Source organism: Pipistrellus kuhlii, unplaced genomic scaffold (genome assembly GCF_014108245.1).
Source record: "Pipistrellus kuhlii isolate mPipKuh1 unplaced genomic scaffold, mPipKuh1.p scaffold_m20_p_8, whole genome shotgun sequence".
Lineage (NCBI taxonomy): Eukaryota > Metazoa > Chordata > Mammalia > Chiroptera > Vespertilionidae > Pipistrellus > Pipistrellus kuhlii.
The window spans coordinates 26,760,077-26,780,707 of record NW_023425584.1 but is presented as its reverse complement, the minus strand read 5'-3'; the positions used below and the strand labels follow the sequence as shown (position 1 = coordinate 26,780,707).

Sequence of the window (20,631 nt, the reverse complement as noted above, 5' to 3'; positions counted from 1 at the left end):
AACTCAAGGTATGCATGCTAAATCTTGAAACGGGGGCGTTCTTTGAAGGGAAAAGAAGAAATGTACACTTATTGGAAAAGGACAAGCTTTTTAAAGAAAAACCTTGGCATTTATGTTTAAATCAATAAGAACAAAGCCCCCATAAAGAAAAATTAAAGGTAAAATATTTGCCCAGACATTTGCCGGTGTAAGCATAAATTGTATCAAGTGGAGAAGTTGGAGGGAGACCAATAGCCACTGCCCTGGGGTGTACCATAGCTACCTTGTGACCTCACTCATCACTGGTAAAGCTGGATGTAACTGGAGTCAAGGGAATAAAGCGGAGACAGGAAGCACTTATTCTTATTGGGAAAGTTATATCATAGAGTGGCTTTGTTGGGATAGATTGCTACTGTCTCTTTCAGAGATACTTGAGGGGGAAAAAGCCTTAAATTTAGACATAAATTGGGGATAAATTTGAGGCTGAATTGTTCATAAACATTTAGTGAGATGTGTAAGGAGAAAATAGATTGAAATTGATTATAAATGCATTTCATTCTGAAAGTTTGAAGACAGGTGTTAAATTTATTAAATTTTTGTGGTGAAACAGTTTTATACTCTGTACATAGAGAAAAAAAGAGAGCTTTTATTTTCCCTGTAATTTTCATTTGGTAACTTAATAATACTATATAAGCTGGCCTTTAAATGTTCAGATTAGGTATATTGAACATGATTTTTAAGGTGACATACTTTTGTTTGCCATTTGTGGTATACTTTATCCTCGTGGTTGGCAAACCATGGCTTGTGAGCCACATGTGGCTCTTTGGCCCCTTGAGTGCGGCTCTTCCACAAAATACCACATACCCTAATTAAGTTAATAACAATGTACCTATCTGTGTAGTTTAAGTTCTAAAAATTTTGCTCTCAAAAGAAATTTCAATTGTTGTACTGTTGATATTTGGCTCTATTGACTAATGAGTTTGCCGACCACTGCCCAGACCCCATTCAGGTGGATAGTACTGCTTCCAGTGCCTTTAGTTGGATATACTGCTTCCAGTGCCTTCTTCTATAAGTGAGCCATAGACCAACTTGGGTAGTATGGCCCCTCATCTATCAAGGAGTATAACTTTTAGGGATTGTAATTTTTGTGTTAAATCTTGATGTTTCTAATCAGCACTTTCCTCACCTTCTGGAAATAATGAAGGGAATGGAGATTAGCATTAACATTTAATAATGCTGCCTCTGCAGAAACAAATCATTGTGGACCCCTTGAGCTTCAGCGAGGAGCGCTTTAGGCCTTCCCTGGAGGAGCGCCTGGAAAGCATCATTAGTGGGGCTGCCCTGATGGCTGACTCTTCCTGCACTCGTGATGACCGGCGTGAGAGAATCGTGGCCGAGTGTAATGCTGTCCGCCAGGCACTGCAGGACCTGCTCTCGGAGTACATGGGCAATGTGAGTATCAGAACTTTTCTTTCAAATAAGAGTTTTCCATACAGATGTTGGATCTGAGATGTTTTAAGTATAAATGGCAAATATGTTCTTGGCTCCTTGACTCTTGGGTGAAGCATAATTTTTAAGGAATAGCTAAATGGCTTTCTGTGTGCCCTTTTCATCCCCAGCTTTTTATTTTGAAAAATGTTAAACTTCTGACCGTGGCCACACTGCCCAGTTGGTTGGAGTGTTGTTCCCATATAAGGTTGTAGGTTCTATTCCTGGTCAGGGTACATAAGAATCAATCATTAATGCATGAATGGGTGAAACACTGATTGACATTTCTTCCTCCTACCATCTCCCACTCCTCATCCCGTTTCTCTAAAAAAAAGTACAATTTTTTTAAATTTATAAAAATAATACTGTGAGCCCTCACCAGTTTGGCTCAGTGGATAGAGCGTCGGCCTGCGGGCTGAAGGATCCTGGGTTTGATTCCGGTCAGGGGCATGTGCCTTGTTTGCGGACACATCTCCAGTGGGGGGTGTGCGGGAGGCAGCTGATCAATGTTTCTCTCTCATCAATGTTTCTGGCTCTCTATTCCTCTCCTTTCCTCTCTGCAAAAAATCAATAAAATATATTAAAAAAATTAATACTATGAGCAACCATCTATCCTTTATCTAGATTAACTGAGTAACACTTAGGACATATGCACATTTGTGTATATAAATGAACATCTTATATGTGTCTATATACGCAGCCTTTTTTAAATGAAACATTTGAAAGTGAGTTTTAGACATTGGGTTGCATCACCTCTAAATAATTTCAACACACAACTCCTAAGGATAATCACCTTTACTACCCCTAAAATTCTCTTATCACATGTAGGTGCCCCTTTAATTTTGAGTAAAACAGAATGCTGAATATATATTATGTATACGTTATAGTTGGTGAATTTTTTTTTTACATGAACCATATAGAATGTCATAAGAGCAGGTAATTACTAAGTGAGCTATATTAGGCAAACTGAGTAGTGCTTTTGAATTTTTAAAGTTTGGATTTAAAAAACCCAATGCTGTGAAATTTAATACTTGACTTTTTTTTTTTTTTTTTGCCATAGAAAAATACTAGTTTAAAATTTTTTTTGGGGTCTATTGTTAATGCCTTTCTTTTTCTTTCCTAATCCTTCTTTTTCTATTCTAGTTATTTAATATTAATTTAGGCTTACTGTAGTTTAGACCTTGTACCCAGTATTTTACTGACAAAAGGAATAAATGAAATATAAAATTATATAAAATCATTTGAAGGGAAGGGGGACAATACAAATTAGTTCTCACTAGTGATTTCCCCCAACTTAATACTTTTCAGGAAAAGATCTTGGTACATTCTCATTTGTTTATTTGCCATACATCTTTGTTTACTTATATGTGAACAGACAATAGTAAGTCATGATGGAATTCCAAGGATGAAGATGAATGGCCTTCCTGTGAAGGCCATTATTTCTACCATATTGTGAAATTAGTGAAGCATACTGAGTTTTTTAAGCCACTGCCATGTTTTGATTATCTGCAATCTACCTCTGAAAAATGAGATTAGAGGCTTAGTTAAAAGAAAAAAGTGGTTGATAAATCACAGCGAAAATGTAGGACACATTTAAAAACCCATATTTAAGCTTGGAAGTCTGGCTCATAATGTTGGAGATTTATACATGGAAACAAAGGACTCCTGGTATGTAGGTGGATCAGTTATCTGCTATCTCATGTAGTGCTGTAGTGGTGCAAAATGTCCAATGCAGTTATGATTAGGAAACCATTTTAAAAAGAGCCTTTGGTGGGGAGAATATGTGGTAAATCTGTTCTCACTGCTACATACTAGAGCTTCCTAACCAGTCTACAAGATAACCCTTGAGTCCTGGGATTGGTCAGATTTCGGGCTAGTTATCCTGGTCATGACTAGCCTGGTTTTTCCCTATAGCCGTAGTGGGCAAACTATGGCTCGCAAGCCACATATGGCTCTTTGGCCCCTTGAGTGTGGCTCTTCCACAAAATACCACGGCCTGGGTGAGTCAATTTTGAAGAAGTGTCATTAGAAGAAGTTTAAGTTTTAAAAATTTGGCTCTCAAAAGAAATTTCCATCTTTGTACTGTTGATATTTTGTCTCTGTTGTCTAATGAGTTTGCCGACCACCTCTCTAGATTATTAGTCACATAGTACTTGTTAATTTGTGCCATGGGTGTAAATAAAGGTGGAAAGCACTCATTTATACTGAAGACATGGTGACCATAATAGCATACTTATGTAGCACTGTATTTAACATGTTAGTGAAAACGAGAACAGTGATTGATGTTTGGGTGAAATATAAAGGTTATGGTAGGGGTTTTGAAAGAAATGATCTTGATTCAGAAATATATTTTAAAAATGGTCTCTGGGCATGTTTCTCCTAAAGATAAAAATATTTTATTTCCTTTTATCAACTCATGTGAGCAGGCTAGGTCCTGTCAAAAAGTGGTAGAGTAAGGCTAACAGTGGGGAACAGTGAAGCATACTTAGAAGCTTAGAGTGGTGAAAGGGTCTACAAGAAGCACAAGCAACTGGGGATATATTTTTGCTTATTAAGGAAGCATTCAAAAACATTTAGAACCTCAAGTGACAATCAGAACTTAACTGGCAGTGTCTGCCTGTCAGTTCATATTGAGTATGTGTCACGTGCCAAGTAGTATGCTGAGCACTGTGTAAAAGGAGGAATGAGGCACTGATTCCTCCTTTCTGAAACAGACTAGGTCTCTTCAGGGCATTTATTGGAAATGCTGCTCTAGGTACTGATAAAATTGTAAATTGGATGAGATTATTTCTGGTAGGAAATCCAGGAGGACTTTATGGATGATTTATTTTATATATATTCTTTAAATTGAGCTTTGCCTTAACTTTTAAAAGATGGTTCTCTTTGTTTTGATTATTTCTGTTGAAAAATATTAGGCCGATATTCATGGTATGTGGAGAAGTGAGACAATCTAGATTAATTAAAACTGGTTTACTGCATGGAACTTTGTAGACAGTGTATGGTCAAGTCCAGAAAAGTTCACATATTTTTACTTTTTCATTTCCTGGATTTTTTCAGTAATGTCAGTATTTTTATAGATCTCTCAAAGGCTTTCAATAATCTTTTGAGTCTTTCTTCCTCATTCTGTGTTGCTACTTACATTGGTGTTTCTTTCTAAGGCAAAAGGTTCTTAACTTTGGATGCAAATTAGGCTCTCTGGGGAACTTTAAAAAAATGCTGATATTTAGGTTGTCTCCCAGTTATTAAGTCAGAATCACTGGATTGAGATCTAGGTGTTGTTATATCACCAAAAGAGGGATAACGAATTTAACTCGATCATCCGCACACCAGGTAGCTGAGCCTGGATGGCTCCAGTCAGCAGTTTTTAAAGGACTCTTTCTTGGCGGGCTTTTTCTGGGCGGAGAATTCTCTGTGCAGGTCTGGATTCTGGGAAGTCCAAAGGAGAGAGTTAAAGGTCTTAGCAAGTGGAATGTGGTCTAAACAAGTGGAATGTCCATTGTGAAGTGGCCTAAAGGTCAGTTTCCACAGGAGGAGGGTATTGATTCAATTATTTGATCAGACCTAACAGGTTTCAGTATTTTTAAAGTTTCCTACGTGATTCCAGTGTGCAATTAAATAAAGGTGGAGGAACTGCTTTGATGGTTTACTGCATTTGTCCCTTTCTGTCTCCATTAGGCTCTGTTCACTCTCTATTTTTCTATCTGTCCCGCCTGCTCAGTAAGTCTGAGCTCATGCCATCGATAGGACATTGTTTGTTTTTAAAATTATCTCCCACCTGTTTAAACCTAACTCTCTTTTGCTTTAAGGCCCACTCTTCCTTACTCCAATCTCTTTGCTAAAGGCCATTTTAAACTGTATCTACGTTATCTTTTCTCTGCTTGAAGTTTTGTACCTCATTGTGTACTTCCTTGAATTGTTGCTTAATTGTATTTCCTTTATTCATATAACTTCTGTAACTAAGTTTTAAGCATTTGAAGGATGGGAACTATTTTAAAAATATTTTCAGGATTTAATATTATATAATGCTAGAAGAGGTACTTAATAACTACTCATGCTGACTTGGTAGAATGCATGAAATGAACAATTTTGGATATTTATAATATTAAGGATACATTAACAAAGATTCTTGCTCTTACTGCCTTACATTCTAGAATGTTATGGGGGAGGAGACCATGGGTTGGTTTACCTCTACTTCTTGTAGATCTTTCAATATACAAATGGCATTTGTAGAAAAAATTAAACCAAATACACTGAAATAAAGTAGTGAATGATATTTTACATCAGAGAGATTTAAATTTAATTTGAACATCAAATGAGGGCCAAACCCGCTTTTAAAGGCTCCAAGGACCCGGAGTCTAGCAGCCTTAAATAATGGTCCTGCTTGAATTGTGGTTTGAAGAGTTGGAGGGTATTCTTGGCTTTATTGCTAACTTGTTTTAGGATTCTCTAAGAGATATTGATGTTTAAAGTAATGCATTTGACCCCTATTTACCTAACATGAAAATCCTTCAGGTTATTCAGTGGATCTTTGTAGTTCCACAAATGACTTTCAGATTTCCTTGAAATGAAATGTGGTTATTGTGGTTAAGCTTAATTTGTTCCTGCTCTATCAGCCAAAGGTTACTCTGCCCATGAGGGTTCTAGAGAAAGAAAAACAGCTTGCATGGGTGTCATAATCTTAAAAGGTTTAAAAGTAAATGGATTGAATTAAAAGGAAATATAATTGAATTTGAAAAAAGTTATTGCCACTTTATTTTTTCATAATTGAAAGTCATACATGTACATTAAATTACTGATCCATAATTACTATTAACATTTAGGGATATGTATTTCCAGTTCTTTTTCCTTTCTTCTATGCAAGTGTTTTTAAATTTTAAAATAGTTTGACCTTAATGTTCTCTGAATATAAATAAAATATTTCTATAACTAGGGTTAAGCTATTAAAGTAATAGGTTAAAATAGATTATCAGGCTAATGGATTAAATTTTTTGTTCCTTAAAAAATGTAGCTGACTTTGGAGCTAGTTGTGTGTTATAACATTCTCTGAAGATACATCAATGCCAGTGAAAAACCTCATTCTGAAGAGCCCTGTACTTTATACAGCTGAATTCTTTATTTCATGCTTTTCATTCTGCTGAGGATTGTGCAGGTTCTTAATAATATTCTTTTCTCCCTCTGTTATGGCATGTATTTTGAGTTGTTTTTCCAATAGTAGAACTTACTGGGACCAAGCTTATTTGTCTCTTCAACTCCTGACTCTTCAAAAACCAAATAAACACACCTCCTCCCCAAAAAAACATACACCCCAAGCTGAAAACACTTAACAGTGTTAGCAACATCCTCAATCTTTGAAATGAATTTTATTTGGTTTTGGCCTAAGCAGACTTGCCCAGCAGTTCATGGTAGTGTGCTGCATGACTGGAATTAGGACTTAATAATTGGTAGGAAGCATACATGCCTTGCTTGGGCTTGAGTAGCTCTAGCTCTGTGCCATGCAGTATGGTAGCCAGTATACATATGTGGCTATATCTGTACTTAAATTTACCTGTTTGTGATGTTTCTTGCTTGCATTATATTTCTCTTGGATAGTTCTGACTACTGGATAACCAACCAGCTAATGTAAGTAGATAAGAGTTTAACATTAACTTCTTCATTGAATACCCAGAATGGTACAGTAATCCATACATGTAGGTATTGTATATAATAAATAAATGTGCATTTATTTATTATATACAATACCTACATGTATTGTATATAATACATGTAAAAAATAAATAAATAAATAAATGTGCATTTATTTATTTATTTATTTATTTATTTTTTTATAGCTTAAACTATAGTTTTAGGCAGAAGAAAATTGGTGCAGCTTAGGACTTGGTGGGGATGCTACTGCTTAAGGATACATTTTGTCTTTGTTCTTGCCCCAAACAGTAGATGCAGTGATTGCAAAATCCTGAAAGAGGAATGCAAATAACTGGGTATTTTTTGTATTAGATTGGTTATGTATTTGAAGAGGTTCATTATGTTAATATATCAAATATAAATTTTTTATTTGATTTGGGTAATAGTTTGACATGGAATATATGAATTGGATGCAGTTAATGTTCACTTTCAAAGATACATTGTTATTGTAGTGAAGCAAAGCACTTAATTTAGATGCTAATCTCTTCTCAGTTTTGCAAATGACTTCCTGGAATCATTTTAGCATAGCCAGAGTTTCCCAACCCTTGAAAGACTCTGCAAAGAGCTTGTTACTGAATTATTTTATGGCTGCATTTTTTAAGGATGAAAATAGCTTAATATTTTTCTAATTACTGAAGTTATGTGTTCATTATGTATCATTTGTAATCCTACCACCTATTTTTGGTGTGTAGCATTCCAGGCTTTAGTCTGGGCATGTGAATATACATACCTATCTGTTCCTTTCTTACTGTTACCTCTTTTTTTAAATAATAAAAATAAGGATTAACTGTATTATTAAACGGCTTACTATATGCTAGCCATTGTGAGAAGAGACATACATTATAGCCTATTTTACTCTGATAATGACTTTTATTGAGTTATTTGCTTAAAACTACACATACGTACAGCTGACATTTGAACTCAGATTTTTCTGACCTGAAAGTCTGAGCTCTTAATACTTTTATAATTTTATATCTTTGTAAGTCAGCAAATAAGATTTTACATCATCATCTTTAATGGCCAGTGGAATTTTCCACTGTAGAACTTTATAAGTGACTGACTGTTCTGAAATTAAATACTTCACACTAAATAAGACAAATTTGTGCCTGGTATTGCTACTTGAAGTGAACAGAACTGAAACAGGACAGCCAGTGGATCTGGGCTGCCAGTCACTACTTGAGCCAATTAAGCAGAGACAGGGTTGAATAATGCCATTTATCTACAAAAAATCTGCTCTTCCCTTCCCCGTATGCTAGCTGCTTATGTGGAAGCACAAAGATTACCTGGGAAAGTAGGAATTATAGGTATGAGGAAGTAGGCACAGTATAATGATTACAGGTTGCTGGCAGTGTGGGCTGGGGGAGGGGATCACAAAGGGCAGTCACCTCCCAGACCAGATAGTTTCAGCAACAAGGTTGTCAATCCTTCCATGATGATGAGCAGTTCTTGGAAAAGGAGAATGGACTACTTTCCAGTGTTAACTCCCATGTCCCGGGGAGTTCTACTCTTAGCCAGGTTAGAATGTGCTTTCTCTAATCAGAACAGAACAATTATGGTTAACAGAGCATGATTAATATTTCTTAGAATTATAGTTCATCCCCACTATTCTATTTCTGCCTCTAAGAGACCACTAAAGCTTTTTAGCATATCCTCCCATTCTAGACAGGTGTTGAGTGTTATAGATGTTTCAGTTGACTCTGATATACAACTACAGGGGCTGAGATTTATTTTATAATATGCTAGAATTTTTATCTTTGTTTGAATCCTTAGGTTTATTGCAGTAGATACTCACCTGTATTGCTAGTCCATAGTTCTGTAGCTTCATATGCCTATGATTTTAGTGTAAGCTTTTCTGTGAGTTGCCTAGTTTTCTGGGAGAATTCTATATAATAAAATGTTAATATGGAAATTAACCATCACTCTGTCACAAAGATGGCGGCACCCAGTCCTCTCAGCCTCACCAGAGTCCCCTAGTTCAGGGGGCGGCTGCTGAGAGCAGGCAGCATGGGCAGCCTGGGGGAATGCTTGCTTTATTGCTGCCATGATGAGGCAAGTGTTCTGCGCCCAGCTGCTGATGGGTCTCTGAGCAGCCGTCATGGAACAGCCAGGCCCCGCAGAGAGCTACTGGTGCATGGATTTGTGCACAGGGCTACTAGATATAAATAGATGTTACATTGAATGCCATATTTGAGCAAATGTAGGACTTGTTTCTCTTGACAGAACAGCATTTATTTAATTTGAAAACCTTTTTTGTAAAAAATTAATGTGCTATTTTCTTATGAATGAGAGGTTTAAAAGATGTAACTCTGAGTAAGACATCTTACTCCAGTTATATTTTATATTGCTTTCTAAGAGGCTTGAGATACTTCCTATTTCTGCTACTCTGGCATTAAGAATTGAAGTTTTTAAGAGGCAAGTTCTTAACCTTTTTATGCAAAATAGGCATGTTTATGTATTAGATGAAATGGTGCCGGCCTAATGGAGCAATAGTGGAGTACCAGTCTCTTGAAATCAGGATAATGGAGCAGACATGGGAACCTGCCTAGTTTTAGGCCGCAGATGGATAGGGTTTTAGCTTCTAAGGGATGACTATGGTATTACTTTCCACTCTTTAGATGTGTGGATGCAAGAGACCACATGCTAACCTGACAAGCTCAGGGTAGGCTTGCATGGTAGTCTTGCAGACTCAGAGACCTGAAGTAACCACAAAGGATGGTCTGAAATTAAACTTTGATTAAAAGCAGTTATGGTGGGTAGTTATGTCCTAGGCTGGTATCTTCACTGACAAGGTCAACTTTTACCTTAACTGAGCCTTTCTGTCTTTTTATATCTATATTAACATATCCTTGAAATGTCTGGATAACTTGTAACTTTCCTTTTTCTGGACCAATTGGAGCACAACCTAATGTGCTGGATGCCAGCACAGATACCACAAATTCCTTCAATATTATGTTAATTGTTCCTGCACCCACCTAAGTATGTGTCTTATTTTACTTTTTATCTAATCCAGGGGTCCTCCCCCACTTTTCTTTCTCTCGCCTCTCTAGTCTATCACCAATAAATTTCATGTAAGCCACCCATGTCCCTTTTCTTTTGATTGCAGTGTATAACTACAGATGTAACTCGCCATTCTCTGGAGCATTATCTCAATTCATTGATGTTCTGCTTCCTGGCATATGTCGACAGTTTGGTTCAAATAAACTCACAAAAATTCTTTACAGTTTTCAGTGATTTTTTATTTTATTTTATTTTTTTATTTTTATTTTTTTTTTTATCTAAACAGATGTCAGGCAGGCTTGAAAAGGTTTTATACATAAAAATGTTTCTGAATTAGAAGGTAACCTCTCAGAATATACTATTAGTAATTGTTACTAGGTGGTGGTATAATAAGCAATATAAATTTTCTTGTATATTTTCCCCCCACATTTTTGACAGTTTCTTATGGCCATAATGACACATTTCAAAATATGGTTAAACCACCTTAGTTTTATGTATCTTGGATTTTTAGATTTATAATTCATAAACTGTTAAGTTTGCCAAAGGAGGAATGCACGAGGCCAAAGTGGTAAGGGATTATGAATTTATTATGTCATCTGGATACCAGATGGGCTAGCCCCAAAATGGCTCCAGTACCCAGGGCAGAGAGTCAGAGTCAGAGATTTTAAAGGACTCTATGTGGGGCTTTTTCTGGGAGGAGAATTCTCTGGGCAGGTTTGGGTCCTGGGAACGTCCTGAGGGGAGAGATAATGGTCCTAGCAAGTGGGATATGGTCTTAGCAAACAGAATGTGACCTCAGTGATAGGGAATGTCCAATGGTAAGTGGCCTAAAGGTCAGTTCCAGGGGAGGGGTATCAATTCAATTATTTGATCAAACCTAGCATATATTATATTTGTTTCTAAAGCATATTAATAGGAAAAACTGAGGAACTTTTTCACTTTCAAAAGATCTCAGTTCATCATTTTGAGGTAATTTATTCAAGGCTAGTTTGACTAAAATGGTGACTTGTGTTTTTAGTTTATTTGTTTACTGTGGTATACATTTCTAACAAGCCTTGGTGAAAACAGAGTGTATGATAGCATTTGTATTATCCTCTATTGGACTAAAAATCATAATGAGTTTCTGATCATGGGAGTTAGCATTTGGGAAAGTGACACTAGTATCATCTAGTTCAGGGTTTGACAAATTATAGTTCTCAGGTCAAGTCTGGCCTGTCACCTGTTTTTGTAAATAAAAATTTTGTTGGGACACAGCCATGTCTATTTGTTACCTTGTCTTCTATGGCTGCTTTTCCACTACAATATAGTTGAGTAGTGACAGAGAGAATGGCTTTCAGAGCCTCAAATATTTGCTATCTGATCCTTTTCAGAAGTTTGCTGAGCCTTAATCTAATCCAGCCAACAACATTTTTTGAAGATTTTAAATTAAAAATTCAATTTCTTTAATGGATATAAGCTTGTTTAGGTTATGTTTCTTCTTGGATAAATTTTGGAAGTTTGTGCCTTCTAAGGAAGTGGTCTGTTTATCCAGTTAGTCCAATTTTATATACAAAGAGTTGTTTCAGCATTCGCTTATTATCTTTTTAATGTTTGTGGGAGTCTGTAGCCATATTCTCTAATTCATTCCTAATGTTGATAATTTATATCGCTCTATTTTTTTTCTTTGTTAATTTGGCTAATGTTGATAATTTATATCGCTCTATTTTTTTCTTTGTTAATTTGGCTACTGTTGAGCATCACTTCTGTTATCTTCTAAGAAAAGCACATTTTGGTTTCATTGATTTTTCTCTATTATTTTCAATTTCACTGATTTCTGCCCTTTATTATTTCCTGTCCTCTGTTTCCCTTGGGTTTATTTTGTTCTTCCTTTTCTAGTTTCTTGAGGTGGGGATGTTGGTTATTTGTGTGAGACTTTTCCTCTTTTTAAATGTAAATACTTAGGATGGATTTCCATATAAGTCCTGCTTTTTCTGTACCCATAAATCTTGATATATTGTTTTCATTTTTTTAAATACATTTTTATTGATTTCAGAGAGGAAGGGAGGAAAGAGATAGAAAGAAACATCAATAATGAGAATCATTGATCAGCTGCTTGCCTACATGCAGCCCCATGCTGAGAATTGAGCTCACCACCCGCACCACCTGGACATGTACCCTGACTATGACTTACTCGTTCATAGGTCATTGCTCAACCATGAGCCACTCCAACCAGGCTGTATTTTCATTTTTGTTCAAAAATATTTTTAAATATATATATTTTTACTGATTTCAGGAAGGAAGGGAAAAGGGGGAGAGAGAGATAGAAACATCAATGAGAGAGAATCATTGATCAACTGCTTCCTGCACGCCTCACACTGGGGATTGAGCCCACAACCCAGGCATGTGCCCTTGACTGGAATTGAACCTGTGACCCTTCAGTCCACAGGCCGATGCTCCATCTACTAAGCCAAACCAGCCAGGGCTGCTCAAAATATTTTTAAGTTTTCCTTGAACCTTCCTCTGTGACCAGTGGCTTATTTGGAAGTATGTTGTTTAATATACAAGTATTTGGAGATTTTCTTATGTTTCTGTCACTGATTTTCTAATTTAATTCAAATACAGTAGGTCAGAGAACATACTTTGCATGATTTCAGTTCTTTAAATTGTTTATTGAGGTTTGTTTTATAATGATTTAATGCTACCTCTGTGAATGTTCTGTGTGTACTTGAAAAGAATATGTATTTTGCTGATAGAGTTTTTATATATCTGATTGATTGATTGTATTCTACTCAGAGAGGAGTGTTGCAGTCTCCAAGTACAATTGTGGATTTAGCTCTTTCCTGTTTTTGTTGCATTCAGTGATATAGAAAGAGTGGAATGTGTTTACTATTTAATCTTAACCAGAATTGAAACCCAATCATCCATTTTATTTAAAAAAATATATATATTTTTAAAAATATATTTTATTGATTTTTTTTACAGAGAGGAAGAGAGAGGGATAGAGAGTTATCGATAGAAACATCGATGAGAGAGAATCATCGATCAGCTGCCTTTTGCACACCCCCTACTGAGGATGTACCCGCAACCAAGGTACATGCCCTTGACCGGAACCGAGCCCAGGACCCTTCAGTCCGCAGGCCGATGCTCTATCCACTGAGTCAAACAGGTTTTGGCCCTATCATCCATTTTCAAAATAGCCTGAAACTAGAAAAGTAACTTGGCCATGATCATACTCAAGATTAGAACTGAGATTTTTGATTTTAGTCTGGAGCTACTCCAGATGCTTTTCACATGTGATTCTATAGATAATGGATAATAAGCTGATGTTTCATCGAATAGGACTCATTAAAGCTTAATCAAGTAACCTTGTTAAAAGGCACAGAGACCACTCAAACAAGTAAAATGATGAGGATAAGATAAATATCAAAATGCTTTGAAACAAGCAGAAAATGTAGCCAATAACAAGGCGAAATGGGATCTGGATAGGCAGACAGGCTTCCCTTTTGGCTTTGTATGACAGCTCTGTTCTTTGTTTTGTGCCTGTAGCAAAGAGTCACCAATCTGCATGATCTTGTAATTCAAATATCTGATCACAGCTGATGGAAAGGGTCTCTTTTCTTCCTCATTTAAATCAAGGGAGACAATCATATTTGATGTGAACATAAAACTATGAAGTGCTATACATATACAACTTGGCATTTTAGGAAATTATTACACAGATCTTCATCCTCATTCTTTTCAGTCTAAGGAGTAGGCTTTACTTTAGGCAAAGTTGTCATAGCTTGATGATAAGAAATCAGTGCCTTTAAAATTATGATTGTTTAAGTATAGCAAACTAGGTGTTTTGGGAGGTTAACTATTTACCTTAGATTGCCCATGTATCACAAACATGTAACAGTAAAAGCTTACTAATAATAATTTTCTGCATATATATATATATGTGTGTGTGTGTGTATGTGTGTATTTTTTAAAAAAAATATATTTTATTGATTTTTTACAGAAAGGGAGAGAGATAGATAGAAATGTCGATGAGAGAGAAACATCGACCAGCTGCCTCTTGCACACCCCCTACCAGGGATGTGCCCGCAACCAACGTACATGCCCTTGACCGGAATCGAACCCGGGACCTTTCAGTCTGCAGACCGACGCTCTACTGCTGAGCCAAACCGGTTTCGGCTATATTTTAAAAAAAAATATATATATTTTATTGATTTTTTTACAGAGAGGAAGGGAGAGAGAGAGCCAGAAACGTCGATGAGAGAGAAACATCGACCAGCTGCCTCTTGCACACCCCCCACCAGGGATGTGCCGGCAACCAATATACAAGCTCTTGACCAGAATCGAACCCGGGACCTTTCAGTCTGCAGACCGATGCTCTACCAATGAGCCAAACCGGCTTTGGCCTGCCTTAATATTTTATGTCCATTGATCTTAAAAACATTCTTTATTTAATTAGCTGTTTTAGAGGACTTAAGGTAGTTAATAAACACTTGCTGAGTTGCCAAATTGTTCTTTCCAGAGATAGGTAGAACCCTGTCTGCCAAGAAATTCCCTCTTCTCTCATTTCAGGCCTGCTCTCTTGAAAGTGACTATGGTTTTTTCTATTTCTTAGTCATAATATAAATATAGAAGGGCGAAAGTCTGGAATGTGATGCTTTTCTTCTCTGAGTGAATGTCCTTATTCTTTTCTGTTTATTTTGGGGTTGAATCTGTGTTCACATCTGATGAATGCTAAGTGAGTACTTGACAGTCAGTAAATAGCTTATTTATTTTAAAGTGGAATTTTGGATACTTTGAACCAAAGACTGCTGAGAATTGATTTTGTTTGGTCATTCTCTGTAAATGACATTAGGACCTTTTTATAATGTCATGGTTTGGAGACATACTATAGGGAATATATTGATATTTCCTTTGAGTTGCTTTATGCTGAAACAATATCTGGGTAGTAAATTGTCTTACCAGTATTATTTTCAGGTATGTTGAAATGATTGTTTTCCTGTTTGGGTTTTACTCCAGTTGCAGATATTCTAACTTTTGGTTTTGTAATTTGCAATTTGTAATAATGTATCAAATAGAATGGATGTTATTTCAAGACTTCTTACTAATTGTCCTTTAAATTTAACTTTAAATTTACTTGATCTGAGTTACGCCTCCCTGCTTTTAGGAAGAATTCTTGGTTTTGAAGATTAAAATATGAAACTCATCTTCTAGGAGTGAAAATATTTATGTTGGCTTACCCTTGTTCTTGTGTCTGCATGAACATTGGTTATTATTCCCTATGTAAAATAACTTGAAATATTTTATAATAAAAATCGGGAGTATTTGACCAGTGATATTCAGCTATAATTTTTAAAGCTCATAATAATAAATACACTTGCTACTGGGAAGCCAAAGTACTTGTTAAATGTTGCATTTAAGATTCTGTATTATTGGTGAAAAATAGAAAAACACTTTTATATGGGAAAATAGGTTTCTAAAAGTTGGTCATTCATATATATACCCTTATTTAGCAATTTCTCTTGTGATAAAGGATATCCTTGTCCCGTCACCTTTTTTAAACTATTAAAATTTCTTAATTGAGAAGCTTTAGGAAGACATTTGTTGGATTTGTTGCATTTTCAAAGCAATACTAAATTTTGTAGCATTCAGAAAAAAATTCCGTTTTAAAGTAGAAATTTTTAGTCACATTGTTTTAAAAAATTCATTGCATTCACTAGCTCTAATTTAGTGTCTGTAGCTCTTTGATTTTGGCAAACTCTAGATGCTAGAATTAAACTATTCCTTTTGACTAGGTTTCCCCAACCAGTGCAAAATGAGCCATTTTCTTAAAACTATTCTGAATCAAGAATTACATTAAATTTAGGGTTACAGTGATGAATGTCAGTAACTATATGTTTTTGATTTGAGGTTTGAGTCAAGTGGCAGTTCTTTTAACCGTCATGATTTGACAATATTTGAACATCCAGATAATGAACACAGGTTTATGGGGAATGTTGCATAGAAAAGAGAAGCATTATTAAATGGCATGGTCTTAGATTTGTTTAGAATATTTCAGCAAAAACTAACAGGGTGATAAATGAAATAACAGAAAGTTGGTGGTCTTTAAAGCTTGGTGATCTTGCATAAGAAAGCAATTTATTGTTCTCAATCCTTTTGTATGTTTGGAAAATCCCATAATAAAATATTTTAAAATGTTATCTTGTCATCATTATGACTATTTGAATAGGTGCCAATATATTACATGTTTAAGGGTAGTTCTTCTGAGGGCATTTCTGTGTCTTACAATTTTTCTAGGAAGGTCTTGTTTTATCTCACCCAGCTCTCTTATCAATCCTTAGTTTATAGGCTGACCTATGATGTCTTTTAGGCCAATTCAATTCTGTTGGGAATTTGTATGGGAAAAATAATGGAAAAATGATGCAGTTAGTAAATGGGGATTGAAGTAGGAAATTATGCTATTAAGTGGAGTCATAATCATGAGGGGTCCGGACAAAGTGAATTTGTGGTTGGGTAGCAGCTGTAAATTAAATAGGCAGCATAGAGGGTAAGACGAGATTAGGTATTGAGATTGGAGAAGGGTACAGCCGTAAGACTGTAGGCATCCCCTTTGGCTGCTCCTAAGGCCAGTTGTCCAGCTATGTTTGGGTTATTGTACATATGTGCCTTTGTCACTAGAGTGAATTTAAGTTCCTCGTTTCTCCAAAAAGGGTATATCTAGTGTAATCATAGGATGATGCAGAATTTTCTTGGCTAAATTATTAGTAATCACTCTTTTTTGGAGGTCAGAAATTTTCATTGCTTAATCACCTAGGCATTCCATAATCCAGTTCTTCAAGCATTACCAGAACCATTGTCTTCCTGAGTTAGATTTTTAAAGTTCTATCATGTATATAGTAAGAAACCTTTTGTTTCTTATTTACTTGACTGTTATGTAATTTAAGTACTGATATTTACATTAAAAAAAAAATATATATATATTTTACTGATTTTTTTACAGAGAGGAAGGGAGAGGGATAGAGAGCTAGAAACACTGATGAGAGAGAAACATTGACCAGCTGCCTCCTGTACACCCCCTACTAGGGATGTGCCCGCAACCAATGTACATGCCCTTGACTGGAATTGAACCTGGGACCTTTTAGTACGCAGACTGATGCTCTATCCACTGAGCCAAACTGGTTTCAGCTGATATTTACATTTTTTACTAGACCTTGATTGAATAGAATATAATAAATGGCAGAATCAGAGCTTTTTTGTGTAAGGAGGGCATGACTTGTCAGCTGGGCTCCCAAGTTTCCTATTAATTGAGAAGTTGCCTTAACATAATTTTAGGTTAAACACTATTTTGTTAGCCAACATGATTTCAGATTTCTTCTCTTGCTGTTATTAAAAGACATGGCCTCTAACTAGAGAAAACCTTTTTTAATATAACCATCCTATTCACTATTGTCTTTCTCTGTTTTTCCTTTTGTGGTTCTGTTTTGTGGACAAAAATAAGAATGAGATCTGGCTTAGAAGAGATAATGTTGGTTCAATGGAGGTAAAAATAATGGAATTGTTTTATTATTATAAACACTGGAGCAACTATAAAACTATATTGAATAGGATATACAAAGCAGAAAATATGGTTGGCATTGATTGTCATGGAGAAATGGGCTAAGGGAGAAACAATAATGGATTTAGAATCAGGAATTAAATAGTGTGCACGGGTTGACAAACCTCTTGGCTTGGTGGGAATGAAAAACCATTAAAGAACCGTGCTATAAGCAAGACTGGCTAGAAGCAGTCCTCTTTTCCTCTTTGTTAGGGTGACATTCATCAAAATCCTCTTCACTGCCATTAGCATGGGAAATGTTAGCTTTTCCCCTTTTAATTTGCTCGTGTGTAGAAAGTTATGACTTTCTTGTAGGGTAGATTTAGCCTTTGATACATTTCTTTGGGCCCAATAAAATTATCTGCTAAAGTAGAAAATGAATGAAACTATTCGGTTTAGCCTCTAGACAGTGACACATTAAGGACTAATGACTGCCAAAAGGAAATGTCAAACACTAAGCTAGTCTACTTTCTTTGGCAGCTGAGAATCCGGTGAATCAACAGTTTTAGGGGTTGTATATTTAATGTGGGTGGAGGAAGAGAGTGTCTAACATTCTTTAAAGTCCTGTTAACCAAGTTGGACTTGGAGACGGAGACGGTTCCTACTTTTCTCAACCCAAGAAAAGCATGTACTATAGAATAAAGGTAGTTATTTGTTATGTATGTAGTATTTTAAAACACATTTTATGGGCTTCATTTTTTTTGTATTTTTGTTTAATTGTTGATGGGTGCTAAAGGGTGCATTTGTATGTGTGAGGGAGTTTTGGTTGCCTTAATACTTTTTTCTACAAACAAGAATTATCTAAAAAAAAAAAAATCTTTTGAAAGAGAATGGATAGTTTGTGATACTGGAGCAAATTTAGACTGAATACTACAAATTACTTTTAAGGAAAGGACAACAAATTCTGAGATTTTAAACTTATAATCAAGTGTGTTTACTATGTTCTGGATATTTAAAATTTAGCACTTAAATAAATACATGCAAGGATGTGATAGCTAAATTGGAGGTAATGAAAATGTTCTAATGTAATAGTTAAATATTTATAGATGTACTAAAAAATGAATTGTACTCTTTACTGGGTGAATTGTATATTAATGGTATCTTAATAAATTGCATATCTTAATCTTTTTAAATATATTAACATCCTTTTCCACATGTATGTATGTTAATGATGTGATGTGTATTTTATTTATTTTATTTTTAAAATATATTTTTTATTGATTTCAGAGAGGGAGAAAGAAATGGAAACATCAAGGATGAGAGAGAATCATTGATTGGCTGCCTCCTGCATGCCCCCTACTGGGGATCAAGGTCACAATCCAGGCATGTGCCCTTGACTGGAATGAACCTGGGACCCTTCAGTCTGTAGACTGACACTCTATCCATGGAGCCAAACCAACTAGAGTATGATATGTATTTTAAATTATATTTCCTAGAGGAGTCAAAGTAATTTGTTTATCCTGTATGAAGTAATGTCCCCTTTTTGAAATAAGGTCCGGTTCTCTTATTGCCATCAGAATGACATTGTCTACATTAAAAGCCTACATTGTGTACAAAGTAGGCCTCTTTGATCTCTTGGCTTTGTACCAACCAGACTAATGGCCTGCAATTTTCTGTAGATATTTCATTTAAATTATTAATATATCATGTTAAGGGTTGTTGAATAAAAATAGTTCAAAAACTCAAGTCAAATAAGTTAAGATACAAAACATGTTTTATTTCAAGCTATTATTAATTTTGTCTTTGTGAAAGAGTGATAGAATCATACAATATGCATATTGTGCCTTGGTTGGGTGTGGCTCAGTTGGTTGGGTGCACCAAAAGGTTACTGGTTTGATTCCCAGTCAGGGCACATGCCTGGGCTGCTCCAGGTTCAGTTCCCGATGAGGGGTGTGCAGAAGGCAGCCGATTAAAGTTTCCCTCTCACATCAATATTTTTCTCTTTCTTCCTCCTCCCTCTCCCCCCCCCCCTTAAAATCTGAAAAACAAAACAATACGCATATTGTTAGCCCCCAATTCATCACATTTTAAAATACTTTTTAATTTGAAGATTCTGCATATAATCATCTATTTTGATTTTACAATTCTATGAAAATGAATCAGTTTTTATATTAAATTACATTCTTTTTAGATTTATTTTTCTTTTTATTGAACTTATTGGGTGATACAGTTAACAAAATTATGTAGGTTTCAGGCGCACAATTGTACAACACATCATCTACACACTGTGTTGTATATTTACCACCTCCTATTCCCTCTTCCATCTCTGCTCACTCTCCCCATCCTGGGCAAGTACCACACTGCGTTTTCCTCTTTTTTGCTGTTTTCCTTTTTTGCTTTATCCCTCTGTGTCCTTCTCCTCCCTCCCCCCAGCTGTCAGTCAGCTTTCTAACTATGAATCTGTCTCTATTTTGCTTGTTAGTTCATTTTGTTCATTAGAATCCACTGTTGGAATTGTAGGTTGGTGTAGCCACTGTTGAAAGCTGTATGAAGTTATCTTAAAAAAAAAAAAAAAAAGTGTGTGTGTGTGTGTGTGTGTGTGTGTGTGTGTGGTCAGAGGAATGTAAATGGATTTTGGGTTGAAATAATGGTGCTCATAAATATATACTAGTATCACAAAGCTATATTCTAAGCCCACTTGAACTTTAAGGAAAATTGCAGAAATAGTGCAGCAGAGGTTGTAAGTGAAGTGTCTGGTTTTAAGCAAAATTAATTGCTTTGTTTGCCTACTATAGGTTTTTGCTCTTTTTACTTCTATGAGCAGTACTTACAGTTCAACAGCATGGATCATCAGTTTGGGTCAGGGACTTCTCCTGTAGTACACCTACCAGACTAGCATGGCTGATCTTACAGGTTTACTGCTGCCCAGTGGAGCGAGGCTGCAAATTACCAACTTTGCTGAATCCTAGGAGCTG

At 35.8% G+C, this 20,631-nt stretch overlaps 1 protein-coding gene across 5 annotated transcripts in view; it reads left to right on the top strand.

Annotated features, from left to right (window-relative positions):
• Positions 1-20,631, top strand: part of CTNNA1 (catenin alpha 1) — a 172,602-nt gene that overhangs the window by 70,719 nt on the left and 81,252 nt on the right. For all 5 annotated transcript variants that reach the window (XM_036424924.1, XM_036424923.2, XM_045576499.1 and 2 more), the window contains exon 7: positions 1,228-1,431. In XM_036424924.1, the coding sequence (XP_036280817.1) occupies positions 1,228-1,431 (204 nt within the window). The remainder of the gene's footprint in view (positions 1-1,227; positions 1,432-20,631) is intronic.